The sequence below is a fragment of the Lasiosphaeria miniovina genome (genome assembly GCF_030549165.1).
Source record: "Lasiosphaeria miniovina strain SMH2392-1A chromosome Unknown B0T26scaffold_7, whole genome shotgun sequence".
In the NCBI taxonomy this organism is placed as follows: domain Eukaryota; kingdom Fungi; phylum Ascomycota; class Sordariomycetes; order Sordariales; family Lasiosphaeriaceae; genus Lasiosphaeria; species Lasiosphaeria miniovina.
Genome location: NW_026848226.1, coordinates 1,710,614 through 1,723,134, shown reverse-complemented (window position 1 = coordinate 1,723,134; position 12,521 = coordinate 1,710,614). Strand labels below are relative to the sequence as shown.

Sequence of the window (12,521 nt, the reverse complement as noted above, 5' to 3'; positions counted from 1 at the left end):
ACCGCCCCACCCTAACCTTGCCTCAGTATATACCTATGTCTGTGCCCATCTTTTCAAATACTGCGTACGTACGTACCATCCAACCCAACCGGCCCTCGGCCCCTGCTCCGCTCGAAATGAAAACGGAGATTGTCAAAACTTCAAATGTGATATATATGAGTATGAATACCTTGACCACTCCCAAGAATACAGGAAAATACCCAGTAGGTGAGTCGCCCATTTGTCACCCCATTATAGAAACCAGCCTCAGTGAAAGTCTGCATCCACACGGCCGTAGCGCACGCCGTCGACCTTGAGCTCAAATCCCAGACCGGCGCTGTCGACAATCATCTCGAGGGTGAAGTCGAGATTGTCAAACTCGACGCCGCGTGTTGTGGTGAGGCGGGTGAAGAGGGCGGCGGGCACGGCGTTGAGGTCGGTGGTGAGGGTGCACACGTGGACGAGGTCGCGCGTGTAGGCCTTGGGGGGTTCGTCGGACTCACAAGCGATGAGGTCGTCGGTGACAATGAGTGATTGGCCGGGCCGGAAATTGCGCGTGTAGTGGAAGGCGATAGGGCTCAAGGGGGAGAGAGCCTCACCCTGTTTTTGTTCACCCTTTCATTAGAACACTACTCAAAAGACAAAAATAGGGGAAGACAGAATCACTCACCTTGGCAATGTGCCACTGCATGCGGTCCGAGACCATCCACCGTTCCCACAGCGGCGACCAGTAGCGCTCGCTGACCGAGTGCTTCTCCTCGTCGTAGACGGTGGCGTATGAGGTACCGTAGTGCATGCGGGCCTTGCGCGAGATGACCATGTTGCCCTCGAGGCCGCGGAGGACGGCACCACGGACGACGGCTGTCCACGCGTAGACGGGCTGCATGACCTCGACGTTGCCGTGGTCCTGCACGAGCGAGGCGCTCGAGTGCGTCGGCCGCTCCGTGTAGGGCGGCGGCGCCGCGCTGGCAAAGTGGCTCTTAAGTCGCCGGTACAGGTAGTCGCTCTGCCCGAAGCCACCGACCAAAATGATTCCCGATACGACGCCACCCTTGGCTCGAAGGGTCTCCACCTGCCCCTGAACGAGATCGCAAACCTCCTTGACCACGGGTTCAAAGATGTCTTTGATCTGGTCCGCCGACATGACGAGGAACCCAGAGTCCAGCCCGACTTCTTCGTCGTCTGCGAGGCCGGGAAATCTGCGCGCCAAGCTGAGTGTTAGCCAATATTTATATATACTGCCAGACACGGATGAAATGTTTCAGGGAATAAATATTCGGGGCCAAGAGCACTTACGGGACATTGACTTCTTGGTGTTCGTCCTCGTTGAAGTTCCGCTTCACAAACTCTTCAAAATACCGCAAACCCATCTGCCACGTCTTGCCCTTCTTGGCCTTCATCTCGTCGAATCTGGTCTGGCCAAGCCGGTTCTTGACGTGCTCCTCGAACCTGTAGTTGAGGAATGCACTTCCGCAAAGGCCGCCAGTGCCGACGGCGGATTCCTCGACGCGGATGGGCCTTAGCGACACAATCTTGTAGGCGATCAGACTAGATTATTGCTCATTCTCTAGTCAGCAGTCCGCCTCCCCATAGTCAAGACTCGGCGGCTGATCAAGACTCACTCGACGGTACCTCCACCGCCGTCGCAGACGATAAAGTTGTCGCCGACCTTCAAGTGGTTCGGCTGGATGGCCTTGAGGGTGTAGACAGCGGCGGCCTCGGGCTCGCTGATCATCTGGATCTGCGACTTTGCGCCCATGCCGGCGCGCTCAGCAGCCTGCAATGTGGTGTTCTTGGCGGCATCGGACCAGACGGCGGGACATGTCAGGACAAAGTCTACCTTTGTGGAGGCCATGAAGGACTCGCCGTAGCGGCGCGTCAGCGTGTCCATGGTGTGCTTGTATATCTGCGTCAGATAGTCGCTCACAGCGTCAATGACGGTCTTGTTGAACTGCCTGAGCTGGGCGGCTGTCTCCAGGGGGCTGACGTAGAAGGGCAGCTTCTGGGAGCGGTCGAGAAACAGCTTGATACATCGGAGCCGCGACTCCTCGGGCTTGAACTGGAAACCCCATTTCACCGTGGGAGCCGTGCCGGGCGGCGAGCTGGTGGGTCGGTCGTATGAGATCTCGGTGGGGACCTTGTCCGAGGTGATGCCGTTCCCGCCCGGCCAAGTCTTGATGATCTCGATATCATCTGGTGTCGAGGTGTACACGGCAGCCACACTACGCATGGCACAGACGGCGAGTTGTTAGCTAAAAGAGAGACAGAGACAGGGGCTAGGCCAAGACTCACCCCGAGAATGTCGTTCCAAAGTCAACGCCAACTATGAGGCGGTCACTGGCGGGGGCTATATCTCTGGCGGGCTCCCTGACGGGGCCGTTGATGGCTTCGGTAAAGGGGGGAGGAGCCTGCGTGGCGTTGGGGTTGGCATTGACGGTCGAGACGCTGGTGCTGGTGAAGTAGTTCCTGCTATCGCGGTTCCTCCTGCTTGGCGACACCTGGTGCAGAGGTAGGTTGATGTTCATGATGTGGGTATTAATGCCTGTCGACGGCGAAGGCGTGAGTGATGTATATATACGACGTAGGTGGTAGGCCCCGCGTTCGCGAACTATCCCGTCCCTCTTTAGTCTCTCTCATGCCCCGGCATCCACGGCCAACAACGAAGCAGGGCTAGCGTGGGAAGAAGACAGAAAAGAAGAAAAGGAAAGAAACAAGAGAGAAACGAGAAAGGATAAACAGAGCCAGGCGGGATGACGACAGTTTGCGCCGTACGCGGCAGCCAGACAAAACAGGCAGGCAGGAATAATATAAGAAATGTGCAAGGTAATCACAAACCCCCCAAAACTAACAAACAAACACCTTGCCCCGTTAAGACAAGACTCACGCGACACCCAAAACAGTTCCTAGCAGAGCCGCGTGTTAGCGTGTGCACGTCGACAAGACCTAATGACTTGGGATCAGCAGCAGCAGCAACAATGATAATAAGAAACAACAGGCAACAATAAAGACAGAAAAGGACGAAAAGGACAAAAGGAGAAACCAAAAGTTATCAAAAGTCAGTTAGACAAGATCAATATCACAACACTCCCTGATCACTGTATATCTCTCCGACTGAACGACAACGACAAGGACAACGACAGAATATCTAGCCTTAGCCGTGGCTTTTAGGATCAAGTTGCAACACTCCCCACACCGAGGGAGTGAGTTGGAGCGATGAGTAATAGGAAATAAGCAATAAGAAACAAGGTATAAAGGTTTAAGTAAGGCATGCAGCACCTCGCCTTAAAGCGAGCCTAGGAAGGGTGGGTACAACGGGGGACTCGAAGGAAGCACGGAGAACCCGACTGATCTACCGTCCGACCGATCGACCGTTTTCCGATCCGAGCTGCTGTGGCAGCTGAGGCCCAGTGAAGAGAGAGAGAGAGTTTGCTGGGGGAGCGACGGCGACGGCGACAGAGACACCGACACCGACGGTGCTGGTGTGTGTGTGAGTGGGAGAGTGACTGTCCACTGACTGCCGTTCAATGCAGTAGTAGCAACCTAGGTAGCGAATGTACCTGAAGTACGGAGTAATATGTACCGTACTGTACTGTACCTCTATTCGGAGGGAAGGAACTACTTGCCGCAACTTTCAGCGCAAGAGTGCAACGGGTTACGCAAGCCGTAAGCAGGTTTGTAACTTGTGGTGCGAGTCGTTTTTGGGGCCGACGTGTTGGTGGTTGTCGAATGATGCTGTCCCGAATGCTGCTGCCTGCCTAGGTAGACTCGGAAGGTAAGGTAGGTTGGTTGTGTGTGTATTCTCTCAGCTCTCTCTCTTCCATCGTTTTTTTAGACGCGCATATTGACCAAGAGCGGGTTGCCCGCTTGGCAGACGGCCAGGTCTAACGGTAGGTTACCTGCCACGGCTTTAGGCCCAGAACCCCTCTTTTCCTCTCTTTTAAGGCAGCTCCGTATCTCCTTCTCTGTCTCTCCACGTGCGTATTTGCGGGGGCTCTTCTAAGAGGGGCAGGCACACCACACAGACAGGCACGCAGGCGCGCAGCTTCCATTCTCAATATTCATTCAGCCCCAGCTTGACTCACTCCGATTCCAGTATTCTGTATTTCCCATTTGCTCTCATCGCTCTACAGTCTCACGTGATGCTCAATATATCGTGGGGATGAGGGGTACCCGCCTGTCAATACGAGGGTACGTGTACCTTATTTTGCCAAGCATCCTCCGTAGCCATGGACTCGCTCGTCCCAACTTTTCCATATTACGTACCTACGGACCTAACAAAGTTTGACACTCCAACGCAGGCAGACGGCAATGCTGCTTTGCTGCACATGGACCACAAAGATAGGTAGCCCAGAAAAAGTATCTGCGTTCTATGCGGCTACCTGACCTGCTTGACCAAACTGGCCTAACCTGTACTGTATGCACCTACATCGCACCTTAACCGCCGTCTTAACGGCTTACCAAGAGACAGCGGGTATCTCATAGCTCTCGAGCCCGCGAGACCGCCTTTTGAGGCCAGGCAATCATCAACTACATTTTAGCTTTTTACCTGCGTCAATTCTGCATGATAAGTTGATTGTCAGGAAGATGTCCAAAGAAGTAAAAGAGCAAAAAACGTTAAGGCATCTATTCTGCCCTCGCAGATTCAACATTGAGAGGAAGAGTGATAGTATCCAGTCAGACACGATACAGTTGTGGAAAATGTCGCAAGCAGTGGAAGAACGATATAACAGAACAGAAGAGAGTCGAAAAGTTTCATACACTCTGTCTTGATTTCTACACTGCCGATTTCTCCCACAAAACTGGCTTCGTATATGGCCACTGCCGACCTCAAAGGCATGAAAAAGTACATTTGCCTTTGAGTTTCCACTTTGTACAGATCAAGATCAATCCACCTTGCAAGTTCCAAGCTTCCTCTAAAACCCCTACCATCCGAAGCCTTACAAGTGAATGGAGAGGGAAAGATATAACATAAAGCCAACTACCCGCTATTTCGAGACTAAGGGAGTCCCGGACGGGGACAATAAAGGATAAAACATAAAAGAAACACGATCGGCGCCGCGATCTCGAGAGTTGTATCCAATAAGGAGGTACTATGTCAGGCAAGGGAAAAAATGGCGGAATATAACATAAAACTCCAATAGGTTCTGTGACAAAGGAAATCCGTCTGATACTGAACTCGACTCCGCGCTGATCGCGACGGCGGCTGATAAAATCAGCCCTCCAATCTATATAGGGGGGGGGGGGGGGTATTTAAATGGCAAACCACGCAACGATATTAAACCCTTGCTCGAGTAAAGGGCAAAAAAACTAGAAGGGGTATTGTGAAAACGACAAGAGAAAAAAAGGCGTCTGGTACGAATTCACGGCTGAAAAGCGTGTGTTTGCGAAGAATCGGAGACTGCGTCTGCCGTCGAGTCCCGTTGAGAAAGAAAATCCAGTCGAAAAAGAGTGATGATAACCGCCATGCCTTCCAGAAAGCAAACCCAAACTCCATTCCATGGTAACCAGCCATATAGGACTTTTTTTTTGCAAGCAGAACGAAAAAACTGCAGGCAACGTCAATCAGAAACGGTTCCCAGCCGCCCAGATGCTTGCTGATGCTGAGGCTGCCCAGTCGCTTTCGTCATACGGAGGTGTGGGCCACTTATAAGCCGAAGTCTTCTTGTGGAGGTCCAGAGGCTTGGGGGTGACTGCCTCTTGTCCATCGCTAAAGAGCACAGCATGACCGCTAGCAGACGGCGACGGCGTCGGGTACGGATTTGACAGCCCAAGATTGCTGGCAGATTGCCTCAGAGTTCTGGGATCTCGTTCGAGGCGCTTCATCACACGGCGGGTCGACGTGAGGACTTCGTCTAGCAGCTCATCTTCTTCGTCTGGAGCATCGTATTGGTGAACGCCTTGCGTCGCCTGTGCTCTCCGGGTCCGGCTAGATATCGGGCCTCCCCCCCGAGCCGCGCCAAGGAGGTTATCCACGGATCGTGGCTGATGGTGCGGTAGCGAATGGTGGCGTTTGAGATTGCTACTTGGCGATGACGATTGGTGAATCGGCGGGGCAGGGGCAATTTCCGTGACATGTGTGACATGCGGAATGTCTCGCAGTGTCTTGTCCAAGGAGTCATATGTGTCCTTGGGTGCAGGAGCCGGGAACTGGTTGTCAATAATCATTGATGACCTGTTGCTTGCCCACGGCCCGCAGCCAGCCTGCGCCTCGATATCATCGGGGGTCGGCGAAATCGGTGTCTGATGTCGCCCAGAGAATCTTCTCGCTCGTTTCCGTAGATGCGAGAAGAAGCTCTCCTTTTGCCCACTTGGCGGTGATGCAAGACCAGAGTTGCCATTCAAAGCCCGCTCAGCTTGTTGCCTATGAAGCTCAGCGTAGTGATTTGTACTCGAAGCAACCGACAGCTGGCGGCCAATCTTCTTCGACTTCTCCTCGGCTTGAGTACTCCTCTGCGTCCCAATCACGTAAGCATCGTTGTACGCGGGTGTCCTGTTGCTAGCCTGCGCGGTCACAGCATCGGACAACGGAGAGATGGGCCGTATGGTGGGAAGTATCGGCATTGGCGCGACGTTTGATGGACCATTAGTCCATGTCGTTCTTTTGCTAGCAGCCGGCTTGACTTTAGGTACTGCTGCCGCTGCCGCTGCCGCCGCCGCCGCCGCCGCCGCCTCCGAAGCAGCTTGTACTGGTGAAGGTCGAGGGGCAATGTTCTCCTTGACACTAGGTTGCGGTGTCACGACAATTTCCGTACTCTCTGAGCGCCCGATTAAGGATTTCCTAAACCAGGAGGGTTTTGAAGAGGTCGGAGTGGACGCAGCCGAGTCCTTGCCTCGGCTGAGATCCGACTGCTTCCGTCCTAAAATTCGGGACGCCGATGACTTGGGTCGTAGGGGATCAACGGCATCGGTAAAGTACTCGTGAGCGAGCGCCTGGGTGGACGTTGGCCGGTTTTTAGGATCCCACATCAGACACCAGGTCACAAATTGGCCCAATGATGCCGGCCATTGTGGCGCTTGGAGGATTGTGTCCATGGCATGAGGCGCCATCTTGGGGAAAGAAAACCCAAGCTTGCCGGCGAGGCGGGTTCCTTCTCTCCAATCACCGCCGCCGACACGGGCACCCGCTTTGTTATACCAATTCCCCGGGCTTCCCATGATCTCGCAGACTCTCCAAACCTGGTCGACCTCGTTTCCACCAGGGAAAAGCGGCTTAAGGGTAGCGACCTCAACAGCCATTGCGCCGATGGCCCAGATATCCACCGGGGCCGAGTACTCGCCTGCGCGTAGTAATACCTCTGGGGCGCGATACCACCGTGTAGAAACATAGGTGGTGTAAGGTAGCTTCGAATGCGTTTCGCGCGCCAAGCCAAAGTCGGCGATCTTAACTGTGTATGCCGGGGGAGTTGACGGGGGTGTCACCATGGCGGAATATCGTCTAAAAGAGTTTGCATAGTCCTGGTGAGATGATGTTGATACAAGAATGTTTTCTGGCTTGATATCTCGGTGGAAGAAATTGTGAGCATGTATGTGTTCGAGACCTTGCATAATCTGGAACAAGATGCTCTTGACGCTTGCGTTGTCGAGGCATTTATGATCTCTCGCCTTCATTAGTTGGTAGAGATTTCCCTCCATATATTCCATACAGATGTGTAGCTTCTTGGTGAAGGGGTCAAGGAAAATGTCAAGGGCGGGAACAAGATGGGCGTGGGTAGGCAATGTCCTGAGGAAGACGACCTCCCTCAGTTCCATGCAGGGCGTGAAGGACTCAAACGTCTTCTTCATCGTCTTGATAGCAATCTAATAGCGATGCTTGTGTCAGGACAGCCCAGAAGGAAAGGGGGACCGAAAGACATACCACAGTGCCGCGACGGGCAACGTTGGCACCTGCGCTTCGCACTCTGGCTAAGACCACGCTGCCGAAGCTGCCATCTCCAATCTCCTTCAAGACCTCGAATCGGTCCTCGAGGGCCATCCCGTTTATTCCTTGGGTAGACCCCCGATGGGTCAAGTCATGGGTGACGGTCATGGCGTAAATCAATCAGGCCCGTTCGTGAGAGTCCAGCCGCAAGTCACTTTCCGAGTCCCGTGGGAACAGGGCCGTCGCCGAAGCTCGTCAACGCTCACCCCTTTGCCCAAAGGACAAGCGCAAGCTAAGAGGCTTTGGTTCCTGAGTCGAGCTCTGTGGAAGAGCTACGCGCAGTTACCGGGGCATGCAGAAGAGCGAATGCGTTAGCAGCAGCGTCGGTGTGTGTCGGCCTATTGCGGTTGCGGTTACGGTTGCGTTTGTGTTAGTTTGGGCGGGAGTCGTAGGTGTTTGCGCCCAGCGATCAAAGAGTCGTGATGTTGCAACGACGCGGACGGTGCGGGAGGCCGAGTCAGAAAGAGTGGACGAGTATTGCCTCAAGAACGAACGACATGAAATGATGGTGGTATGGATGATTAAAAGGATGGCGAGGCAGGGGAGCCAAGCTGAGCTGGGGGGCACAGTTAGGTCTCTGGGCGGGTCCTTGTAACGATCCGGGCTAGGAACTTGGAGTTCGCAGGCGTAACAACGAAGCTAGCGCAAATCGATACTGTGGATGCAGTAACAGTAACAAGAACGAGAGATGGATCCCAGGGACATAAAGATGCGCGGTTTTCTCCCCTGGTAGTTTCTTGACGAGAGCGATGCGAGTCTGCCGAATGAGCCAGGAGAGCGTCGAGAATCGCAGTTGGCAGGCTGGTGGTGGTGGTGCTAGCGGGCAGATCGATTGACAGATAGAACACTCCCGTCAGCGCAGGTGCTAGCTGCTGCTGTTACTGCGTCTTGCTTGCTGCAGGTTGGCCGCTTAAGGTGTGTCCTTGCCAAACTCTCGTCGCAAAACCGTCAAATGTGGAGATGGAAAGGGAACGCAGCCTCGGGGAGAAGTGAGCCAGAGTTCCGGAAAGGGACCCAACTCGTTCATGGGCAGTGTACGAGACGAGTGGTGATTTCTTTCTCAATTGTCAGATCGCTGGATGGAAGAGGAAGGGCGCTGTTGTGTGGGAGATGGGCCCGTCATTAGCATGAATCAATGGAGCCGGGGTGGGCTTCGAGAAACGATAGGGGACCCCAATCTCGCTAGTGAGTCGGAGGAGCGCTGCCTTTCCAAGAGGGCAATTTGGGGCCAAGAGACCGGGGTTGAAGCAGGGGAAAAAAGAAATGGCCGTCGCACCCAATAACTAACCCTGGCAGAAAAAAGAAAGCAAGAGGCGTCGAAAATTTTTCCGCGGGTCTGGATTCGAGGTTTCGAACGGCTTTCAAACCCAACAACACGCGCCGGGAAAGAGTTTGTCAACATTCGACAAAGTGACAAAGAGACGAGGATATCTACGCAGGCGAGGGTGCCTCCGCTGTTATGGTTGGCGATTTCCCTACTGCTACCAAACAGACCTACCTGAGGACCTACAGAGGTAGGTTGTGGTTGCCCGGCTCCGCCCTACAACCCTACCCCCAAAACGCAGCGAGTAGGCTGCTAGCATTGGAAATTCGGCTGTTGCTCTCAGCTCAGAGAGCATCGTGTTTGGTCATGCACGATGCATCTTCTGGGCACCGAGACAGCTGTTTAGGTGACTTCCTATCTGCAATCTGGAATGTGTGCGCAAGAGATAAACGCGCATTTCGCCAATGGCAACCCCCGATCAGCAGAGTCGCGACGTTGCGATAGCAAGCGTTCTTTGTTGAGGGGGTTTCGTTTCCAAACAGTGTCGGTTGGTCAGATGTTATGTAGTTCTTGCTTGAGTGGCTGGATTTCTGTCGACGAGACACATCACCGGCTCATTTGGCAAAAGCGATGCACGCCCGCAGCATCACGGATTACGTGCCGTACTACTTGTGGACTTGTGGACTAACGGGCTCCTGTGGCTAGCCTGCAGCGGCGACCTGTAAGAAAGTTGCGGGGACCAGAGAGACGTTCAAGACATTCAGACGAAGCGATGACTGGCGAGAAAGCGAAACAGGCTTTTCAAGTGCGCCCCCAGCCAGTCGAGCCCTTTGCTTCCCATAACAGCCTGGTTTTGATGTCGCGGACTCACGGTGCTTTGCCGTCTCAGAAAATAGCAGTGGCAAGCGGTACAGCACCTCTCAGACCCTGCAAGCGCGCCTCGCATGAAGGGGACCCTCTTTGCTGGGCAACAAGAACGGAACGACTCTGGCTTTTCTGGACGGAGGTCGTCCCGCCCAAGGCCTAATTGACAGTCGCAGGAAGCCTGGGAAGCAATAATAATATTGCGTGCTAATTTACCAATCCACAACATGGGGAGACCCCACCGAATAGGGGTACCGCACATGTTTCCGATCGTACAGGCACTCGGGAAAAGCGCCACTTTCATGGGGGAAAAAACGGTGGGAGTCACGAGATCCCATCGACGATGGGCAGTTGAGCACGCCAGAGACCAGAAAACAAACGAGCCCCAAAGGCCAAGAGCTGCTCTGGCAGTGCAAGCAAAAGGTGGGGGAAAGAAGACAGAGTTTTCTTCTTATTTTTCAGCTCGGGATGAACATAGAGGGCGCAGCCATTGTGTACGGCTGTCTCAGACGCAGGCAAGAAGCAGGTAAGAGGCAAGTAAGAACTCGGAAAACCGCATGCACATACATACTCGGTGGTTCTCACAGTGTTTGCGTCCAGGTGTGTCCTACGGCGCATGTCAAGTTTGTCCATCAACCTGCAGCAGCGCGAGCGGATGTGCAGGTACGTTTTCCTTTTTGGTACTCGGGTCCCTTTTTTTGTTCTTTTTAAGTTTCGGAGTCAGCACTTCACATCCAACCGCATGGTGGCAGTGGATTGCACGCCGTCGAGGGGCGTAAGGATCGAGGTACTGCCGGCTTGGGGGCTCTACAGTCTGCACATACCCGATTCTCGTTCTAGGCAAAGGGCTTGGAAGAAACATTCCAAGGACATGGCCACTCTCCATGTACCCCACGACAGACACTTCATCGCGGCTGGTCCGCTTCTGGGGCTGGGACAGCAATTTCCAATGCTTTTGGTTTCTTTTGTGGCATTCTGGGTCGCTACAAAGGGGTTTGAAGAGTTTCTCGAAGTCTTGGAAGCCAATGACAGGACTCGTTAGCTGGACAGGAACTTGGTTCTGAACGTTGATTGTCAGACCATCACCTAATCTAGCTGTGAGTCGGAGGTAATCTGATAGCGTTGGAGTACCGTACCATTCAGCAAAATCCTCTTTTCCCGCCAACCCAGCACGTCGAGCTTTGGGTTGCGCGCCCTCCTTTGCTGGCCGTCCAAGCTCAAGCTGCTCCAAACTCGAGCTTCATCACACCCCAACAATTGTCGGGAACAGGCTAAGTGGTCACGATTCTGTCAAGTCAACAGAATAAAGTCCCGCAATAACCTGTACAACTTGGGTTCGCCGTCTAAAAATGACATGACGCATACCACGCAGCACCAATTCGAAGTTGGATGACACAGCCGCCTGCGAGCTTCCTTCCGGGAACTAGAAGCCTCGCTCAGCTTTTCTAGCCTTGCGCCAGCTGCCAAGTCGGGAACGGCACTGGGAACGGCAGGGAACGAACGCCGTGAAACGCCTGATTGGAACAACGTGGACTACGAAGGGAGGAAGCTGGACTAAGAAGCTTCCTTACATAGTACTTATGGATGCGTATTATGGCCTCTCTCGAGATTGCCAGCTTAGGGAAGGTGGCCTTTATTCTGGTCTCCGATAACCTCGGGCCTGGGTCCTTCTATCCCGCCCGCTTCGATCCATTGACCACCACCTCCTATTGTTCGGGGCCATTGGGCCGAGACATGCGTGCAATTAACTGGAGGGGAAACCCACGGAGCCGGCGGCAAAGCATGTAGGACAGGCAAAGGCACGGCGGCACCGGCCGGGTTTCCCCCGGGCCCCCCTCCTCACCTTTAGAGCCTTGCCAAACTCGGAGATCAGGAGATTGCCAGTCTCATTTCGGACGGCCCTGACAGACACCATGGATGGTCCCAGTCCTGGAACAGAAGCCCCCAGGACCACTGGGGAACAGTGGGCACAACCGAGTAGGGAGAGCTCACAAAGCCCGCTGCTGTCATTTGCCCCTCACTTCGAACGCGGAGTTGAATCAATGGGTTCATGCAAGCGGGGCCGTCATTCGAAGCCTGGGAAGGGGGGCAGGCTCGTCACCACTCGTTGCTTTGGCCCTCGGCCAAGAAGGCATGGAGGAAGAAGAAAAATGGGAACAACGCGTGTGGACCTTCATGCGCCACCCGTACCAAACGAAGTACCAAACACGCCCCCTTCGCGGAGAGCGCGGCCGAGCAAAGCAGGCAGAGCACGGGCCCCCTTCCCAATCAGGCTGAGGTGCGGTTTTGGCTGCTGGTCTGTGGGGCGCCATCACATCACCGTCCCTCCATTGGACTCCTTTTCTGTGCGTTTCACGTTTGGGCTTGAAAATTCCATTCCCGGGCAATCGCTTGCTCACCTACTTAGAGCAACAAGCCCAGGCCTTTCCCCAGAAACGTCCAAGCAACCTCTCTCAGCTGATTGCCAGCTGGCCAACAGTTCAACGCCAGCCTCGC

At 54.2% G+C, this 12,521-nt stretch overlaps 2 protein-coding genes across 2 annotated transcripts; both read right to left on the bottom strand.

The window, feature by feature from the left end:
* Nucleotides 1-246: 246 nt before the first annotated feature.
* Nucleotides 247-2,504, bottom strand: B0T26DRAFT_755898 (uncharacterized protein; the record flags this gene model as incomplete). Its single annotated transcript, XM_060446025.1, has 5 exons — nt 247-579; nt 650-1,178; nt 1,276-1,527; nt 1,602-2,201; nt 2,272-2,504. The coding sequence occupies 5 exons, from the start codon at nt 2,502-2,504 to the stop codon at nt 247-249; spliced, it is 1,947 nt and encodes a 648-aa protein (XP_060291490.1).
* Nucleotides 2,505-5,541: 3,037 nt separating this feature from the next.
* On the bottom strand, nt 5,542-8,005 carry B0T26DRAFT_755897 (kinase-like domain-containing protein; the record flags this gene model as incomplete). Its single annotated transcript, XM_060446024.1, has 2 exons — nt 5,542-7,776; nt 7,835-8,005. 2 exons carry the CDS (start codon nt 8,003-8,005, stop codon nt 5,542-5,544), a joined length of 2,406 nt encoding a protein of 801 aa, XP_060291489.1.
* Nucleotides 8,006-12,521: the final 4,516 nt, after the last annotated feature.